The following is a 20,548-nucleotide window of genomic DNA, read 5'->3' as shown; positions in this document are numbered from 1 at the left end:
AAGAGCGGGACTACACGTCCCAGCGTGCACCGGGCGGGCGGCGCAGAGCGGGACTACAAGTCCCAGCGCGCACCACGCGAGGCCGTGTCTGGGCTGTGCTTGCGGCATGGAGGCGCTGGGGCAGCGGCATCGCTCTCTCTACAAGGGGGCCGCAGCCCCGCCCTGGAAGGAGACCTACCGCCGGGTGAGGGAAGGGTGCCCCCCCCCGGTCTGTAGAACGCGGGGGAGCCCGGCGTTCGGGCACTGGATACATTGTAACGATTTCCCCATCCCGCGCGGGCGGCTCTGCGGTCCCTCCGCTCGCCGTGGCCCGGTGTTTCACCGGCCGCTGTTGGGGTGAGAGATCCAGGTGGCGGGAGTCCCCTGCCCACAGGCTGGGTGGCGAGCAGCCCTGGCCCGGGTGGGGAGACCTGTTAATAGTAATAGTTACCGTAGTAGGGCGGGTAGAATCCCATTTGCACTGTCTTCCACACTGGGAAACTGAGGCATGGAAGGCTTACGTGATCAAAGGCAGGACTAGAACCCAGGTCTTCTGACTCACCAGGCCAGTGTTTATGCACTGGGCCATGCTGTCTCCCTAACACCTTTTTCGTGGTTCACCCCAGTCCCTGACGCCTGTCCTTTTTGTGGCGTGAGGGAGACCCTAGCGCCCGTTTACCTTGAGCGCCTCAGGTTGCAGCCCCTTTTCCGGCTCCTCCTGCACTTCTCCCCTGACCTTCTCATACATGCTCACCCTATCCGTGGCCTTACAGTCACGGGACCTTCCCGTCAACCTCCTCCGAGTGATGATCAAAGTGGCCGTCTACAACACCAGGGAGAGGATGTTGGCTCAGGGGGTTTCCTACGACTGTGGGGCCTATTTCCGATCCTCTCTCCATTCACGCATCCAAGCACAGTGCCTCTGGGCAGAGTCTGCTGGCTCCCTTGACACCTTTGAGGAGCAGTGAGCGCAGTCCGTAGTTCTCTGCTCAGTGTCCCCTTCTGGTTCCCTTGTTTTGACCTTCACACCTGCCCTTGTTGTTGTTTTTTCCTGTTGTCCCCCATAATCATTTGAGTCCCGGGCTCAGTGGCTCCTCCCCATAGACTAGGGGAGGGTCCTTTAGCTGTGGGTGGGGAAGGGGTTGTGCCAGTCCACTTCCTGGAACCCAGTAGGACCATTTTCAAACAGATATGAGTTGGCCACTGCTTTATTTTCAATGGCACCCTGAAAGCTACCTAGAAAGAAGAGTTGAATGTTGACCTTCTATGTGCTTTAGTGGCAGTGGGGGGAAGAGGGGAGCTGTTCTGAGTTTCCTAGGTTTCTACTGCCAGTAGTACAACCTTGAGAAATAAATATTGTCAGGCTCTGATTTCAGGTCAATTCTCCTACCCCCTTACCACCAACTCTAGATTATTCTTAAAAGATAGAGAAGGGAGTGGGGACAGTATATACAGCTGGCTGATGGCAGAACAAGTAATTTCTAGCCAGAAGAAGCCAAAGAATTGCCAGCCAAGTATGTATCTGAGTTGAGATCTGGCAACACACATGGGATTATCATAGCAGCACCATCAAAATTTGGTGCTTGTGTATTAGAGATTGGGCAGAAAATACAGCTGTTTCCTTTGACTTACCTTCTGACTGGAGAGAGATCCCAGCCAAACTGGACTGAACCTGAGCTCTTGGCCTCCTGTCTGCTAATGGCCTAGGAGCCTGACTGGTCTCTGGTTCTATCCACCTGCTCCAGTTGGCAGGTGGGATTTCCCCAAAACCATGTTGCTATTACAGTCCTGTAGTTTCTCAGTTTTCTTCAGTTACATCCCTGAGCTATAAAACCAGTGTCTGGTTGCCCCGTTGTCCAGCCAAAAGAAGAGGCATGACGCTAATGAATCCTGCATCATCTATTTTCTCAAAGCGCTGTGTGGAGAGACTTAAAAACAGTCGTGCCAAGCTGCTGGATCGATACCGCCAGGCCGGGGAGAATGTGCACTGCAATGCGAGGGCTGCTCTTCTCGTGCAGGAGGTGATGGAGGAGGAGTGGCAGGCCTTGCAGTCAGTGAATGTGAGCCTGCCCTCCCTCAGGAGAAAGGAGGCGCTGTCACAGGTCAGTGAGCTAGATTCTTGCACCTCATCTTGGAGCTGCCCTATCCATGGCTTCTCCATCGAACAATGTTACAAACTGCATCTCCGTCCTCAACTAGAGGAACATTTATGAAGAGACTAAACCTTTAACACTTCAGTCCCTCTAATGGGCCTGATCATTCCTGTTACGTGCAGGCCCTTACACTTTCAAAAGCCTGTTTGCTTTAGGGCTCATCTTTAAACTTCCCAGGCTTCTCTCTGCTAATCAGGTGCTATCTCAGGGTTGCAGATATGCACAGCCCTCCATCTTCTCATCTCAAGATAATGTACATCTATTGTTATTTATATCTAGTACCCTTCTCACCTTTCTGGGTAGTAGGGATCTAGCTGTAATGCCCTGCTTTAAGGATCTCGTGCCTCTGGCTGGTCAAGATTTGCACAGCTCAAAAGCTTTGAGCTGCTTCAGCCATATGAGTGGAGGATCCAACATCAGGAGCTACTGCCCCTCAGTCCCTTATAGCTAGGAATGGGAAGTTCACCAGCTGCATGTGAATCTTGTGATTCTGGGGGTTTGGTTTGTTTTTTTGTGCCTGGTTTTTAAAGATTAGTGTTTTCTCCAATTTCTTAGAATGACACATCTACAAATGGGTATAAAATGTTAAGGTTTGACGTTAAAGGGGAGTGGGGCTGTATTTCCTTGAAACTTCTATCTAACTTTAAAAGAGTCTGGAAACCTCTGCTTGCTAACTGCAAACACACCATGGAAGTTCAGGAAACTCCCACTATATAGTTGTAAACGCAGCAGAGTCACTTGTTTGATTACACTGGATTGTTTTAATGCAGTACTGTCCAGCTGATGTTAATCCTCATCTCTGTATGTTTCAGGTGTTGGAGGACCCTGATGAACTAGCAGTACTGGAGGAAATCCAACAAGAGTTGATCTCACAGGGTAGCTTTTCAAAAAACATATTCTTCATACTGACACATGCAAATACCCTCTGTGAGCCATTTTTAACTGTCCTGAAATCCTAGTCATCCATTTATTTGAGGCTGGACTTTCTTCTTGGCTCAGAAATCATGTGATTTCCAAAGGACTCTTTAAAAAAAAAACAAAACAAAAAAACATGATCTCAGATGCTTTGGGATCCTGGAAGGTGGTTGGATGTGATTGGTAGCATTGCTTTGTTACAACTCCAAGAGTTGAGAGTTAAATCATGGGATGTGTGAGAGGTCAATGAAGAACATGAGCTTGGACTGTTCACGAGAGCTTTAGTTCCCTTCTAAAGGGTTGGAAGATGGATAAGTAAAAATGTTCAAAAATGTTCCAGTATTTCCATTTTTATATATATATATATATATAAAAATTTGATTTTTGCCTCTCACCCTAATTTGACTTTCCCGTGAGCAGCCAATGACCAAATGACAGTCATAATAGCACACAACAAATCTCCTTTTGTATCCTCTGAAATGAGTAGTCTGAGCACAGCACTGGGATCCAGGAGTTTCAGGCTCTGACACTCTTTGGACAAATCACAATCTCTGTTTCCCTATCTATAAAATAGGAAGATGTGAGGTGCAGTTGATTAATGCTTGTAAAGTACTTTGAGATCTTTGGGTGGAAGGTGTAGTAGGCAGAATTAGATTAGGATCATCTAGAGGTTTTCAGCGTGCATCATGAGTAAGGATTTAAGACAGAATCCCCTAATGTTTTTGCAGCTGTTCCAAAGAAAGACAAATTAGAAATAGCGACTAACCCAGATTTCTTTCTGCATAGCCATAGCAATTTCATCTTGACATTTGTCTTAGGTCCGTAGCCAATGACAACAATGTTGTTGTTCTTTAACAGAACAGTTGACAATAGAAGAATATGAACGGAGTCTGCAGTTCGACCAGGAGTGCCTCAATGCAATGCTTGACAGCTTGGACGCAGGCAACAAGATTATCTGTCCAGTGTGTAAAAGGTGAAGTGTGTTCCTGTCATCAAATGCTATATGTTAACTACCTCACAAGCCAGTAGACCTGAATTTCACCCAAGTATGTGATGATGATGTCAGAGCTTAAACAGCTTTTTATGCATGCTTTCTAACAACTGGTGATTGGCTGATGAAGTCTGGCTTCATTCATTCTTGCTGTAATAAGAGAGATATATGGAGCTCTTCACTTATCACTGGAATGCAGCCAGCTGTGGAACTCAGTAAGCCTTTAATAGCAATATGCCATAAGAAGTTAAGACCAGACCTCATACTTTGTGTGTAACGTGACTTGAACACCTCAGCTTTATGTCTCTCTGCCATACCATTCATTGCATGAAGCATACTATAGGGTACGCTGATGATCCAAATAGCCATAAGTGGTACAGGGCATTCTGCAGTGAGTTGATAAATAGTCATTCTCTCTGGCTACAGATGCAGTTTGGCCTCTTGCATGGGAGGGGCGGCAGGGGAAGCAAACCTCTTTCTTTAGTAAGGGTTTGATTGTTACAGTTACTCAAGAGGCACAAATCCTGTGTGTGAGAGATTCTTCTAAAATCTAACTTCAGTCTTGCTGGAATTCAGTGTTTTCGCTTTCTAGTTGTCTGGCAAGGCTACCACATTGTGTTCTATTTCTAGGAATAACCTGACGGTGATGAGTCATTTGGTTTTATGCCAGTGTGGATTATACATCAGCACACAGGTAAACTACCATTTATTGTTGTAGCGCCTGAGAATTCTGGGCAAAGTTGCCTCTCTGTTTTGAATGCTGCTGACATGGTGCGTTCATGTTTTTGAGCCCCCTGTCTTGGTCCTCTTTTGCACCCATACAAGTTTGATGGGAAGGTGGCTGCGCAGAGCTGTAGTTCTCAAACTGTGGTCTGTAGAGCCCATCCCAGAAGTCCACTGAATGGAATGATTGGAGAACCAAGCAGCAGGGGCCTGGGAGAAAATATGGGCCTATACATTCTCTCTCCTACTAAGCATCATATAGAACAAAAAAAGCTGAAGAAATCCAGTGTAGTAGCTTGTGTCTGAAGTGAATCATCCAGCATGTGGAGCTATGCAGTCAGAAATGCTAGTTCTTAGAGTTAGGTAAACTTGCTGCAAAGCAACTCCTAAGAAAATCCTCTTAAAAGCACAAGATGAGTTTCTTAATCTATTTCTGTCTCAGGGCATGACAGAACAGAAGCTCCGGTCACTTCTAGAAGAGAGTGTAACAGAACATGGTCATCAGTGTCTTCACAATCCTGAGTTCTCCATCACTAGTGGAATGGAGGGAGAAGCCAATCTTCTCATGAGCTGTCCGGTGAGTCTAAATTGCCACGGGAGTCTCGGGGAAGCATCCCCATTCATGTGTGCTTCTCCATGTAGTAGGCAAAAACAAATCAACCTATTCAACTTAAAGGTTAAGCTGCTCCCCTTTCAACCGTGCCCTCCCACCCCACCACACCCCTTTTGGGAAGCTGCTGGGTTTGCAAAAGCATGGCATTTCTATGAGGAACATGACAGTAGGGTTTCATTCCATTTTCTAATTTGGCTACTTGTCCTTTACATGTACGATATGCAGTATGTATTTCCATGCCATGTAACACAAAAGGAACTATTGGGCTAAGTAATTATCTATATCCTGAATAAACAGGCTATTTTACTAAAACTAAAGATGTCTTTAAAATATAAGTTACTCTTCATCTTTGTTTCCTTTTTTCTAGTTGTCTTATCTTAGACAACCTAGTGAAAGTGATTCATCTGGGTTTTACTTTCTGGTTCTCCTGCACTAGCACAGTGCTGCAAAGGTTGGATTGCAAACGCTGCAGGGAATGCTTAAATCCCCAAGACCACACTTTTCATTTCAGTAACAAGCTGTGAAACCATTTTGATTTAAGCGTACTGAAAGCTTGTTTATAGAAGTCCCAAATGTTGTGCTGAAATCAACATAACCTTTAGACAGAGTATGGTCCCTTCTTGAGTTTCTCCCTGTGAATAGACCAAACCCAGGTTTAGGGGGTGCCTCTTAGCATTAGTTGTCCTAGTGTTATAATTACGGTTTTATAGTTTATACCTGTAAGTGACTGGGCTCTTTCTTTTCCAAAGGTCTGTGACTCTTGGACAGTTCTCATATAACTACAACCCTGCTGGGGTTTCTCCATGGAAAGAATACACTAGTAAGATCCTTCTTTCAGCCTCTAAGCAACTTGGATGGCATCCTGCACATCTTTTCTTTTTATATTTAACTGTATATAATGTTTTTGTACTTTAATACTGGATATCAAGCAATATTAATCTGCACTTTTGATAGCTAAATAAATATTTGAAATGAGATGTGGCTATTCACAGAAATGAGACAAGCCTCCCAGCATCTTGAATTCAGCACAAGCCTTACGGCTGCCTCTCTGGCTTTCCATTTATTTCCTGTTCTGCAGCAATTTTAAGAACTCTGCCTGTCTCAGCTTGTGTAGTTACATGTGACTTACTCTAGAGCAGGAGGTGCCTGCTCCAGGGTTGATGGAAAATTTCAGTTGTGAAATGTAAGTGAACATACACCAAGACCAAACTGGCCCTTACAAAAATTACATTAAAGTCTTCCCTCACTGGATCTAATGTCCCTATCATTGCTACTACAGCTTAACCCCGACCTTTATCATAGGAAAAAGACTAATACATACTTTTACTATTTAGACTTAGTATGTGCCATTGAATAGGAAGCATGATACAGTGCATCTTTATTTGCAACCTTGAGCCAGACCTAAGCTATGACTAGTATGCAGTGACAAATGTGAAATGATGTAAAAACTCATCCATCACTTCCTTTTGACTGTAGAGGGTAGTCGATTGAAGTAACAGTTATGATATAGTAGTGCCCTTTAAATCAGCCTGACCTGTTTATCAGAGTAGGGCAGTCACATCTCAGCTGTTTTCAGAATCTCTGATGTGATTGATACATGCTGCTGAGGAATATGTCTGGTGGTTTTCAACTGGGCTGTGATGAGGGTAAACTAAAACCTAGATGCATTCTATCTCTCAAATGCTTCAGTTACAGCACATCAGCCCCAACCATTCCAAATAAAGATCACTGTAGCTTTGATTGGATGCTGAGTGAGCTAAACAGCTGGTCTATATCAGAACTCATACCAGTACAGCTGATTGAGTGGCCAACAGGGTTATAAAAAGCCCAACCCCATGATAGTGGGTTCCTGTGTTTATTTAACTTGTATTAAACAATGTAGTTGAAAGATTAGATACTAGAAATGTTACATTTCAATTTCAACATGTAAAGGAAAACAAACTGAAAATGTTAAGTAGCTAGACAGAAAGGGTAGTGGTGCTCTGAAATACTACAAGAGTTAATCCATGCATGCTTAACTTGAACCAATATGAGCTGGGCCTTCCAAGTTGTCAGGAACTCAATCCTTTCAATGGTGCAGTCAAATTAATCCAGCAAGCCTAGTTTTACTATATCATAGTTGGCATCAGTGGATTCTAAATATTTATCCAAAAAGGAGGAATAGGGGCAAGGGAGCAGCATCTTCACAGTGCATAAGTCTGCCTGCAAGATTTGTCACGCAGGTATCTAATCATTAGGAAGTGGCCTGAGAAACCAACTCCTACAAGATGAAAGTCAGTGTTGGCAGCTCTGTCATCAGTCTGGATAAGATCTGAACTATTCATCTAGAAACAATATGCTTCCTCTCCTGCCTCCAATCACCTTCTGTGTTGAGGCAAATTAATTTAACAGTCTAATATTATATACCACCATAAATAAAAGGCAGTCTGTGAATTTTAAGAACTCAGCTTCCCCATGACCCACCAAAAGGCATCTATGACTTCTACCTAAGTATTTGCCTCTGACCAATTTACAGCACTTCTTAACCAGCCACAGTAAAGCCAAAATAATTTTTTTTTCTTGAGCGGATTTTATTCTTCATGTCATTATATCATGTTTCTTAATTGTACAAAAATACCCAAACTGGTGGGAGGTGTGAGAATGACACAAAACTTAAAATCTAGGCTGCAACATAAATTAAATTTGAAATGCAATCATTGAGAATCATTTAGTTTTCCATGATGTTTATCCCACTTTGAAGTTTTAAACTTACTGGTGGTATCAGCTGCAGGTAAGAGTACTGCTACAGGATATCCACAGTTGTAGGCTTTGACTTTTAATTTCCTAATCTACTGACATTTGACAAAGCTTTCAAGGTCTTCAAGGAATTTAATGTACTCCTGATGCTCTAATGCAGTGCTGAGCTCAATTAATTCATCAGCAAATGTGTTGTCCACTCCTCGGTCAGCCAAGAAATCCATTAAGTGGTCATAAATCTTCTGCAAGAAATTAATATAATTAAACAGAATTATAGATAAGCATTACTTTAAATGCCCTTTTGAATTTCGCTTTCTGCTGGGAAGAAGTGAATGGATAGAACCTGTTCCCTTCCTCACAGCAGGCCTAAACTAGGAGCAAGATTTACAGGAGACTAATACAGGAATGATAGAGGAGACCGCTAATGGAGGTTAATATACTGTTATTTTCTACTAAACTGCACCCAACTGTAATACTGAGATGGTCTAATGACAATGCAAGCTAGTAAATCAAGTCTGTTGAAGACCATCTGCATCACCAACAAGCCTTTTATCCCACCCAAGATTCTCCGTGTAATGCTATGTATTTGAAGTTTGGACACAGGTTATTTTCAATACTGTCTGGCCAGCATGGTCAGAAGATTGGTACCAGACCTGTTCCATTAAGATTCAGTTCCTTTCCAAATCATACATTGCATTTTTCATATTCATATATTTTTAGAGTTGCAAGTAGACTTGCGTCATAACACCACCCCAAGAAACACGTTTTGTACTAAGCAGTAAATGTGAACCAGGGATGTAGAAGACCTTCCCCTTTGCCCAATTTGATTGTGTATGTTTAAAAAAAAAAAAAAAAAATCAGCATCTCAACCTCTGGCATTATCAGCAGTATTGTTCCAGCCAGTGAGTCTCACTTCTTGATACAGGCCTGAGCCTGCAAAAGGACTTGCACATACCAATCCTTTCTCCCACGTGGATTTCCAATTAAATCACTGGCATTTAGAGGGTATCAGCAAGTGCCTGGTGAGGTTTTTGGTAAATACACACAAAATATGCATAATAAAATGTGCCCGTAACACACAGTCAGAAGAACATGCATGAGTGTCTTCTAACTTTACCTTAAATGATCTGTCAAATTTTCACAAAACTGGGATAATTTCACTAAATGATACTTGGTCAGTATTCTACTGATCAGCCTGCAGAAGTCTCACTGACTTCAATTTATCTTATGTACATAGATGGCTCCCATCACAGTAGTATCTGAGCACCTAACAGATCTATATTCATCTTCACAGCACCCCTATAAGGGACAGCAGTGCTATTATCCCCATTTTACAGATGGGGAACTGAGGCACAGAATTGCCTAAAGTCACACAGGAAGCCTGGGGCAGAGTAGGGAATACCAAGTCCTAGGCAAGCACCCTAACCACTGGACTCTCCTTCTCAATGAGAGCTCACCAAGAAGCGATCCCAGGACAGGGCTCCTGGTGACTATATCAACATCTAGAGAGAAAAACAAATGGGACGAGTTGAGTTAAGCTCTATGCAGTCTAATGTGCTACACAGGTTTTAGCGGCACCTACCCAGTCAAGAGAGTCTGTGTTGAGAGTGTAGTTGGTATCCTTCCAATCTGATTCTCCAGTGGGCTGAAAGCTGACCTCCTGAATTGAGAAAATGTCACTCTCCCCTTCCCCACGTCCAATCTGAGACAAGAAAGGAGATCTGTGAGGAAGAACTGCCCTAACTGGAGAGCACCTTCAGCCATTACATTCTGGATCAGGAACGTTATTAGCTGGCAAAAGCTATGGAGCACAACAATATGACTGACACATGGTAAAGCTAACTACACTTGCAGGTTTTGATTATTAACATACTTAGGAGTCCCTACTTCTCCTCTTGCTGAGTACATGTGGTAAGGACACTTACACACAAGTTGCCATAATGGATCAATCCACCATTACTTGTTGCCCATTATCCTGTCTCTGACAGTGGCCAGTACCAATTGCTTCAGAGGAAGATATACAAAATCTTCTAATGGACAATTCCGGAATAACCCAAGAAGAAGTTTCCTCCTAAACATTGTCAACTAGAGTTTGGCTTATACTATGAAGCATTAAGATTTATATCCCTTCTAAGGATTATACTAAGGTTTTTTAAAAAAAGTCAAATGCAACTGCAATGTTCTCAACAGAAAAAATGTCTAATTTATTTTGGAATTCTACTACTCTTGGTCTCAATGACATCTAGGGACAATGAATTCCACAAGTCAATTATGTATTGTGTAGAAATATATATATATTTAAATTGCTGTCCTTCAAGTTACGGTACACTGCTAAAAATTGCTGCTCACTTCCTTCTGCCTACTCTGTTCAGCAGAAGCTATTAGACCAGAGGAAAGCAAGCAGCTATACTTAGGGAAGCGAGACCAGGATATGCAGAGTGGAGTGGAACTTCCCAGCTCTGCAAACATTTAAAACCTTTTATTGCGTCACACTGAACAAGATGAGAGGGGTAGCTGTGTTAGTCTGAATCTGTAAAAAGCAACAGAGGGTCCTGTGGCACCTTTGAGACTAACAGAAGTATTGGGAGCATAAGCTTTCGTGGGTAAGAACCTCACTTCTTCAGATGCATCTGAAGAAGTGAGGTTCTTACCCACGAAAGCTTATGCTCCCAATACTTCTGTTAGTCTCAAAGGTGCCACAGGACCCTCTGTTGCTTTTTACTGAACAAGATGGTAATAGGACTGTCTATAGATTATGGAAGCGCATATATGTTGTACAGCAAAATCTTGCCTGACCAGACAAGAGGAATAAGACGATGCACAGAATCAGAGTGCATTGTCCCACTCAACCCACAATTACCAGTGGTTCACTTCCTCCAATTCATGATACCTACCTCATCCTCAGGATAGTGGCAGTCAAGCACAAGAGTCTGTTTGGGGTCATCTTTTGTTACTTCTACAACAAAGTTAGGAGTCGATGTAAGTTCAGGCTATGAAAAGTAAGAGGAAGATCACGTTAGCATTGGACTCCACCTATGCTAGGTAACTACTTTCTATACAAAGACCAGTGGGGAAAGCAGGCAGTACATAAACCAACTGCTACAAAACTTAAACTGGTTTGTTTTTAGACACTACACAGATTCCTCGAATATGTCTAATATCGGTGTTCACAGCAAAGCAAGTTTTTGCCTCAAAACCATCACATCGCTCACTTTAAAAGTGGTAAGTGATTCTATTTACTAACTATTGTAATACCGGCTGATTAAATCCCACCATCACCATAAACACAGAAGGCCTTATAAAAGATCAAGGGGTGTGTGAATATATTTATGGATTAAGATTTTTTTTAACCGTACTTCATCACAGCAAGTTGCAAAGGTAGCTATAAGTTCGAACATCTTAGTTCCTTTCACTTTTAGCTACAAAGGATCCTCTTGTACGGGCACATTTTATGCCTACCAAGTGTCTTTCTACCTTTGATATTGCAATAAGAGGGAGAGGGTAGTTTAATTGTAGACCAGGCAAATGCCTAATGTCCTCCTCTACTACACTGCACTTATTGAAAGGGTACATAAAGGCTGTCAATTTACCTCCTGTTCATCAGCTTTCTCTTCTTCTTGTGGTTCTTCATCAAATGTTGGTGGAATGCTGTTGTTAATGTTGAATGTAACTGTAATCCTTCAACACAATGTAACAAGAGGATGAGATTAAATACCAGATAAAAGCCATATTAGTTGAACTGATACTCACAGCTCTATTACTGCTCACAAAGTTTCAGGTGCTTATTCAATCTGGGATGTCAATAACGGAGCCTGAAGTATATTGTGCACTTCACTGAATTTCCCCAGCACGTCGTATGGTGTGCTACTCTCAAGGATAAATGTTAAGATAAGATACAATGGCAAAGTATACCCCATTGCACTACACGAAGTTTAAACCCCATAAATTCCCTGTATTTATGAACTAATGCATTTTCAGTTTACTAGGTTAAATTCGTGTTTCCTGTTGCCCCTTAGGGTGAAATGGTGCCATGAATCCTTAGAAGACACAGGGCAAGATACAATGGCAAAGTATACCCCATTGCACTACAGGATGGAAAAATGAAGTGACTACAAAGCTTTTGTAATCTCCACTTGGCCTGGATGACAGCACCAAGTGACATTGGGAAGCAGTACTAAGTTAATAGCTTTTCATTAACATAACATCTATCATGGACAAGACATGCTTATCCTGCTTCACCGGTATTTATACTAAGTCCTTATATTCACTGACAAGATCAAATATCAGCTCATCGAAAAACCCATCTCACACTTACCTTTCACCAGCTATTTTCCGCAACAATTTGGCTTCAGTGCCATGCACTTCTAGCTCCCACCCTCCAGACATCTTGGGCAGGGATTTATGTTTCCGGATCTTCTCCTCCTCTTTAATTTCAGCTCTCAGAAACTCTGCAAATGTTTTGTCCCCTGGGAGGAATAAAAAGAGATGAAGACATTAAAACACCCGAGTTAGAGAAATATTGTTCCCTTGTGGCTAGAAGAGAAAATGAAGTTAGGCCTCCAGGATTCTATTTCTAGCTTAGCCACTGACTTGACCAAATAACATCTGTGTACCTCAGTTTATCCTGGTATAAAGTGGTGATGGTGGGAGATAATACCACATACCTTATACTGAGATTGGAAGGCCTAGTCGTTCATAAAGAGTTTTGCAATGTTCAGCTGAAAAGCATTATACTGAAGAGGGCAAAGAATTAAAGCATGTGCAGAGTGATGATGTGTGAGAACCCTTAATTTGCCAAAGGGGCTGAAGTTCTGGATGAAGAGTTAAGTAACACGCCATTACCAAAAGCCATTATTAAAAGCTGTTCTTTCAATACATACAAGTATTGATATAGGTACAATACACTAGAAAAAAAGCACCTACATTATTAATGAAGTGAGCACAAGAACTTGGATTGAATCACTGGAGTCTTAAGCAGTGTTCCCAGTGACTACAACAGATCTCAGGCATAAGAATCTGCCCTGTAGGGCCTAGGAGTGAAGTCAGAGGCTGACAATCCCAATATACCTCCATGACTGAAACAAGATTACAATACAGATAAATACCTGTTTAAACATCCATCTAAGGAGCGCACACTGCTTTGCAATCATTATGCATCACCAACCCTTTCCATAAAGCAGGTGAATTATCTGTATTTCACCACTGGGTTTGCTGAAGTTAAGATGGGGGGGGGGGGGGGAAGGAGGGAGGAAAGAGATACGGGACTGACACACAACAGAAAGGTTAAGTGACTTGCCCAAGGTCACAATTTTGTCAGTGACAAAGATAGGAACAGAATCCCACAGACCCAATTCCCAGTTCTGCTACAGTCGGACATCTTCCATCCATCCCCAGCATCTCGATGCACAGGAGACTCTGTGCCTAGGAACTGTTGAGATGCAGAGAACACAAGGACCCACGTGCCACACAGGGAACACCATGAGCACAGAGAGAAGCGGTTTACAGCTGCAGATCTTCCGAGGGAAGGAGCTCGGAGCCCAGACCGAGAGCTCCCGGCCCCTTCGCCGTCCCGCACAAGGCGCCAGCCCCAGGCTGCAGCTCAGAAGCGGAGCGTCCGCCTGGGCCTGTTACATGCCCCCTGACCGCCCAGGCCAGCAACCCGCTTCTACTGGGAACCGCCCGCCCGCTGGAGCCGGGGGACGGGGCTCCCCGCGCCTAGGAAACCCCGCTCTTCTCCCGGGACTCCCGCGTCGCCCAGCCTCGGCCGCCCCCCTCCTTCCACCCCCCGCTCTTACCCTCGGTGTGGAGGCCGCCGCAGCCGCAGGACACGCTGGCGGGGGAGGCTCGCTGAGGCCGCAGGAGGCCAGGCCGCTGCGTCCCGGCGGCGTCCCCGCTGAGCAGCCAGAGGCTGCGGGTGAAGGGGCGGGCGGCAGGCGGGCGGGCGTCGCAGAGCAGGGCCGCGGGCCGCAGCAGCGGGGAGGGCGGGACCCGCTGCGGCAGCGGGCGGAGGGCGGCGGCGGCGGAGCGCAGAGCCCGGGCGAGCAGCATCCTGCCAGGAGAGCGAGGCCGAGTGAGGCGAGGGCACGGCACGTGGGGGAGCAGAGGACAGGGACCGGCCCCTCACCCGGAAGTGCAAGCCGTCCCCCGGAAGCGCGTCATCACCCGGAAGCGTTTCTCCCACTTTCCGGGGTGTGGGGCGCCGGACTTGGAGTGGGGGGTTTTCTGTTCCCGGCTAGGCCGCAGCGCTGACCGGGGCAGAGCCAGGGCAGCAGGAGCCCCCAGCCTCCGGACTTGGCTCCATGGGCCCGGCTGGAGCGCCCCGAGCCCCACCCCCGTGCGAGGCGCTGTGCAAATGGAGTCCAGAGTCCCCGCCCCAGGGGGCCATTGCAAAGCACCTGGCAGCCTGGATTGGGCCCACGCTCGCCCGGCTGCGTCCTCGGGTTACCAGCTTTGGTTGGGAGTATTCCTGGAGGTTTCCTCACATGACATAATCTTTAATTAAAGATAAATCTTTAATTCCTGGAGGCTCCAGGACAATCCTGGAGGGTTGGCAACCCTACTGCATCCATGCAGCGCCACCAGCCCAGGAAAGCGGCAGACGCATTATAATCCCACCCCCTTTGCTCTCACAAGGGGTAGCCACGGAGCTTGGTTCCCACCAGGTGTGAAGGCTGAGCCATAGGAATTCTTTTTTCCACCAAAAAGCCAACACCCGATTTCAGCACAAAGCAAGGGTGCTGCAGCTGAGAATAACCATAGTCCACAATTTTCAAAAGTGACTAGTGATTGTGGATGCCAACTTGAGACAGCTTCAAGTATAGGTAGTCAATTATTTTGGTCAAGGTCCAGACTCCAGAGAAAATAATGATGATAAATAAAAGGATGTAGGGGTCCACTTAATAGCCTCTGGCAGGCTGGACTGGGCCCACAGTCTACCTGTTGAGTATCTCTGCCTTAAAGGCTTCCGGTAGTTGAGCAGCCACAGAAAATTACGACTCTTTAATGCGCCTCATTTTGGACACCCAAAATCACTACTCACTGTTGAAGGTCATGTCCGCAATGATTTAAGTCTAAATTAAGCAGACTCCCTCTCTCCCACCAAATACAGCTTTGAAAGCATATAATTGCTGAAGTGGCAATTACACTTCAGTGATCAAACGGCTAGTGTCTCCCCCTCGTCGGTATGTCGTTAAAACATGCAGTCAAAAGGTAAAACAAAACCCCAAGCCTTTCCCCACCTATCTCCCCTGCAAAAGAAACCTGTCACTTGAACACCTCTCACAAACAGAAGTTGGTCCAATAAGTAAGATATATTACCTCACTCACTAGTGTGTGTAACTTCCATAATGAAGAAAACTAAGAAGGTAGATAAATTTGGAAACACTGATTACCATAATAAAGGCTTAACCCTTGTGTAGCAATTTTCATTCATAGATCTCAAAAAAATTAAAAGGAAGGTAATTATAATTCTCATTTTACAGATGTGGATCCTAAGGTACAGAGGGGAGAAGTTACTTCCCCACATCAGTTGCAGAGCTGGCAATAGAAGCCAGCTCTTCTGCTAGAAGGACTGACCAGGGGACATGCACCCTGGCACAACACGCTGACCTTTTGTATGAGTTAGTGATGTTACTCTCTAGTGACCAGCTCTCAATCAATAAATAAAAGACACCAGGAAAACACATTCACAAAAGGACTTTAGGTCATGACAGCAAAGCTATGCTTAGAATAAAACATCATGTTACAAGAATCCAAAGTACAAAAAAGAAAATCACTATGTAAAATTAGAATTTGTACCTAAACATTCCATGAGGTACTTTTAATAGCCACTTAGCTTCCTCACTTCAAAGCCTGAGCTATGAATAGAACACAAGACAACAGATTCTTGAACTTGGAGTTTAGCCATCTCTTTATTATGGGAAAGTCAAATGTACAAATTAGTTGCTTCTGATCTCCCCTCCCCACACCCAATCCCCAAACATATTGTTAATAGGCTGTCCAAACGAAGTGTGCTTTTATTCCACTTTCCCCTACAGATGCAGAGTTTCTGTATAAACACAGGAATAATTATATACGGTGTTTTAATAATTCCCTGCAGTTTGTATGCGTTATAACAACTGAAGTAGCAGCATACTGTTGAAATGCCATCCAGAATTGCAGCTGGTCATACATAGAAAGGAGGCATCTTTGCCCTCATCCCCTTAGCATGTTTCTTTCCAACAAGGATACAGTGAGAGGCACAACTAAGGGATACATTTATACATCTCCTCTAGACCCCTGTAAAAATTCAGTGTCACTTTGTCTGGAAATAGATTGATACACTTCACTATTCCTGGAAGCAGAAGGGAAGATACTCTAGGCGTACTGTGTAACTGGAGTGCACCTATTTACACTAATGCTGCTCTTAGGAATCAGTGATTTGCAGATATTTAAGAGTGTAATTCCGGTTTTAAAGAGAGGTATTTGTCATAGATTTCACTGGATGAGGACCAAGGTAGTCAGAATAATAGTAGCCTGTCGAGAAGGCCTATTGCAACATACTGTGTAATTGTGAAGCATTTAACCAGAAAAAAAAAATTCAAGGTAGAAAGTGTAACTTCTCCCTGCAGATCACACAGTGAAGTCAGCAGTTTATCTGTTCACAAGGATAATGAGTTTTCCAATATGATTCTATCCCTGAGCAGCACCATTAAAATATTTCTTTTTTAAAAGTAAAATCGATGTTTGAAAAATACAAGAGTGGACTAAACACCATTTTAGTCAAACTGGGATATCCCAGAGCAGCTCATGTTAACTAACCACATTATTTAATAAAAAAGTTTCCCATCTTCCCCTTTTAGAAATCTAATCTGCTTTAAGTCATCTCATCCTAAAACTGAACAACTCAAACTGTGCAAAGAGATTTCTGCTGAAACTAGAAGTTGCCTCTCCCAGAGAAGTTATTTTAGAAGTACTCATAAGGATATAATTTAAAAACTTCTTACAATTTTTCTCCGTCCCCATTCAGACATAAGAACAGTCCATTCCACTCATTCAAGACATTACTGGGCAAGTAATATTTGGTCAATCAAGCAATTAGACTGGCTGAACCTGCCTTAGTCCCTGTATAAAACACAGGATTAAAAAATAAGATTGGTTCTTATTGCATTTTCCTTCAGAGAAGAATCTGACCACTAGATGCTGGATGAAACCCAAAATGCCGAAGACAGATGTAGCGTTCCTAGCCAACGTTGCCATGCTACAAATGTCTAATGAAGAACAAAAATAATCAAGAAAAGCAGAAAAATACTGGTGTAAAACTGTAATGGGGAAAATAAATATCTGATGATTAAAGAGCTTTTGAAGGAAGTCTGACTCCAAATTACATCTTCATTTTTTTTTTCCTGGAAAGTTTGCCACGAAACAACCTGATGAGCTATTGCAAAGGATAAGACTTACAGTGATCTGCTATCTCCAAGCAGTGAACTTGGAAGTTTTAACCTGGCCAAGAAGGAAGGATGAACAAAGGTGTGGGGGGACAGGCATGGTGGAGGGCAATTTCTTTGCTGCCAGAGTTCTGGGTTGAGTCTGAAACAAAGTCTTTGCTTCTACTTTGAAACCTTTGGTTGCCATGACAAAGAAAATCTCTTCAGGCAAAGACTGGCGCAAAAATTTCAGATGGCAAAATACAGAAGTTAACAGTCCGAATTCCACCCCTCACACACATACTGAGGAATAATAATAATGTGTCTTAATAGCAAAACAGAGGAAAGGACTGTACTCAGAAGACAGCTGGTTATAAAGTCAAGTGGCCTTTGGAGAGAGGGGATGCATAATAGACCACTGCCAAACTCAACAGTCGGATTGGATTCCTAAGTAAGAAGCAGAGATTTCTTTAAAGATCTGTGCTTTGTGGGAATGCTAAAAAGCAAGTATGGAAGATATCCGTTTTTGCTAATTCGTTAGACCGTCTGCCATGTAGAGAGCCTGGGATCTTTATACTTAACTTCTTTCGCCATCTCAGTTGTAAATATCTGTTTTACCATCTGCACTTTTATGATTCTTCTGTGGATTACATGGTTATAAATTGCGAGCAAAATATAACTAGCCACGCCTGCCCAAGCAAAACTTAGATCTCACAGACGATAGCTTGTTGCCAATTAACAGAAGCATCCAACTCACTGGGGAAACGTTACCCAACTTCTTTAACAATACAGACTACCTATAAGAGCTCTGCAGTGGCTGATCCTTTCCTTAGATTTAACTCTTTGGTGGTGGTGAGCCCCGCATTCCCTTATTGCTGCAGCATGCGTGCACATTACGTATTAATATCAGATGACCACAACCACCAGGCAACGTACATCAACTTCTCTTGCTTGAGAGACAATGATTTTCAGCACTAGCTCTCGAAGCCAGAGCCACAGATCACTGCTGTGAACAACGGAGAGCTACAGATAAACATAGACTTAGGAGGACCAAATGCCAATCCATTGCTTTCCCTAGTTTGGCTTTGCAATGGCCAACTGGCTTCAGATTCTGCATCCGTATGCAAGAAAAACTGTGTGTACAAGGTTCAGAGACAGCCCTCCTACCAACCTAGAACTAACCTCTTCAGTGCTGACATCGACTTCTGTAGTGAAGTGCCAGCGTTCCACAGGAATATTGGCACTTTGGTGTGGCCATACAGGGGCAGCCCTGGAAGCGTTTTACTTGCATGGCACCCGGTTCACTACACAGCTACATGAAAACCAACTGGATGATGGAGACGAATTTTGTTTAAAAAGACACAGCTGGGCTGGTGATGCAGCAATGAGAACTAACAGCGCATTTGAAAGACATGCCTGCAGTCTCTCTGCTAGCAGACGACATGGGTTAACTGATCATCCTCTCTTAATGGCACTTCACCTCTATCAGCCCCACAAGGTTTGTCTAACAAACAGGCACAGGTGATGAAGAGCTGTCAATTCAGATAACTCTTTACTGGCTTTCAGATGGGTCAAAGAAGGTGGTGAAAGTGACATCAGGCAGAAAGATGACTGATGAGGTAAAATACATTAGCACCTCCCTCCGAAAAATGTACATTTAAAAAAGGTATTTTTGTCCTGTTAATATAATTATACATAAAGATTTAAAACTTTTTGCCGATAAAACCTGCGAGGGATACAAGGGCAATTGTCAAAAAATACCAGGTCTGCTCAGAAGAGTCCCCTTGGGACTCTCATTTCTTCATACACAACCCCATTATACTTCTGTTTTAAAAACTGAAATCCAAGACCATCACCCCCCGCCCCCAAATATATACATATATAGATTTACAAACGTACTATATACATGTATAATATTTCCCTCTTATCTATTAACTGTCATAAAAGATGATTGTTCTAAGCCAGTGCAGCAACAGTGCATGAGGTATGGCTCTTTCCTGTCCAGTCCTACCGGATTGGCAAGGCAAAGCTCTATTGTTCCTGTACATTCGTTCCAAAAATCTGATCCCATGACCCTCGGAATGCCCCACAGTTAGCCTGGTGACACCAAGGGTGGGTCAGTTCTTGGCTGCTCTCAGCTTCCTGCGGAAGTAGTCGGGTGCAGCATCATACAGCCAATCTGCATCCACTACACACAGGTCCCTCATGTAGCACTTGTTGGTGTGAAGCAGCTCGTTGTACGTTACGCAGGCTGGCTTGCAGTGGAAGAGGACCGAGGAGGGATGGATTGCCACCAGCTGGTGGGAGTCTACGGTGGCATAGGTGCCATCCGGCTGCAACTCTGCAGTGTTCATGAAGAGGCTGTGAGCCAGGCAGCGGCGGATATTCCCCGTGTCCGATCGGGAGGACTCAATCGGTAACGATAGCTGGTTAGTAACGAGAGAGAAAGAGAGAGATGGCAATCCCTTGTGTTTGGTGCCCTGCAGCTCAAGATCAGACACCCTACTAACATTAAGTCTTATAAAACAAGCCTGGAAAAGTCTCACAATCACCACATGGTGGGAGTGAGACTGGAATCAGGGCTTCTAGCGCAACAACAAAGCCCACATCACCTATCGCTTTCTGGCATCCCTTCCAATAACTGTGGGTGCACATGTTTGAAAAGCAAATATGGTACGACCAAAAGCTCAAAAGGAATGGGAATTCCGATTCAAGCTTGGACACCTGCCATTATTATGAGTTTGCGGGACGCTTGCCCAGAGACGGGTCCAAGCTGCCCGTTAGAGGAGTTAGTTTCAGTCCAACCATATTCAAACCAGGAACTGAAGGCACAGTGTTTCCCTCTGCTAGGATCTGGTACAGGGAAGCCATTCGGGGATAGAGGGGAGGTAAAACAATAACAAGACAGAAGAATTTTACAGCAACTAGTTACCTTTAGGCAAATGTCCCTGAGCTGAGCTCTGACGTCCGACACCAGCATCATGTTCCTGTTGTTCACAAAGTTCTCTCTGCACCATTCCTGCAGCAGAGCAAG

The 20,548-nt window shown here is 44.1% G+C and overlaps 3 protein-coding genes across 4 annotated transcripts in view; 1 reads left to right on the top strand and 2 right to left on the bottom strand.

The window, feature by feature from the left end:
• Positions 1–24: 24 nt before the first annotated feature.
• RPAIN (RPA interacting protein) lies at positions 25–6,372 on the top strand. Its single transcript, XM_005284406.5, has 7 exons — positions 25–184; positions 1,893–2,081; positions 2,945–3,008; positions 3,906–4,020; positions 4,669–4,732; positions 5,204–5,338; positions 6,124–6,372. Exons 1-7 carry the CDS (start codon positions 107–109, stop codon positions 6,151–6,153), a joined length of 675 nt encoding a protein of 224 aa, XP_005284463.2. The 5' UTR covers positions 25–106; the 3' UTR covers positions 6,154–6,372.
• Positions 6,373–7,215: 843 nt separating this feature from the next.
• Positions 7,216–14,260, bottom strand: C1QBP (complement C1q binding protein). The gene is made up of 6 exons (XM_005284471.4): positions 13,906–14,260; positions 12,426–12,576; positions 11,701–11,788; positions 11,005–11,100; positions 9,693–9,812; positions 7,216–8,352 (listed from the first exon to the last, which is right to left on the bottom strand). Exons 1-6 carry the CDS (start codon positions 14,156–14,158, stop codon positions 8,203–8,205), a joined length of 858 nt encoding a protein of 285 aa, XP_005284528.2. The 5' UTR covers positions 14,159–14,260; the 3' UTR covers positions 7,216–8,202.
• Positions 14,261–16,001: 1,741 nt separating this feature from the next.
• The window catches only part of DHX33 (DEAH-box helicase 33), a 29,772-nt gene continuing 25,225 nt past the window's right edge, over positions 16,002–20,548 (bottom strand). For both annotated transcript variants that reach the window (XM_065573338.1, XM_008166167.4), the window contains exons 11-12: positions 20,447–20,533; positions 16,002–19,940 (exon numbers count right to left, since the gene is read on the bottom strand). In XM_065573338.1, the coding sequence (XP_065429410.1) occupies positions 19,632–19,940; positions 20,447–20,533 (396 nt within the window). In that variant the 3' untranslated portion in view covers positions 16,002–19,631. The remainder of the gene's footprint in view (positions 19,941–20,446; positions 20,534–20,548) is intronic.

Source organism: Chrysemys picta, chromosome 19, assembly GCF_011386835.1.
Source record: "Chrysemys picta bellii isolate R12L10 chromosome 19, ASM1138683v2, whole genome shotgun sequence".
In the NCBI taxonomy this organism is placed as follows: Eukaryota; Metazoa; Chordata; order Testudines; family Emydidae; genus Chrysemys; species Chrysemys picta.
Note: the sequence above shows the minus strand (reverse complement) of the source record. Positions and strands in the feature narration are given on the sequence as shown.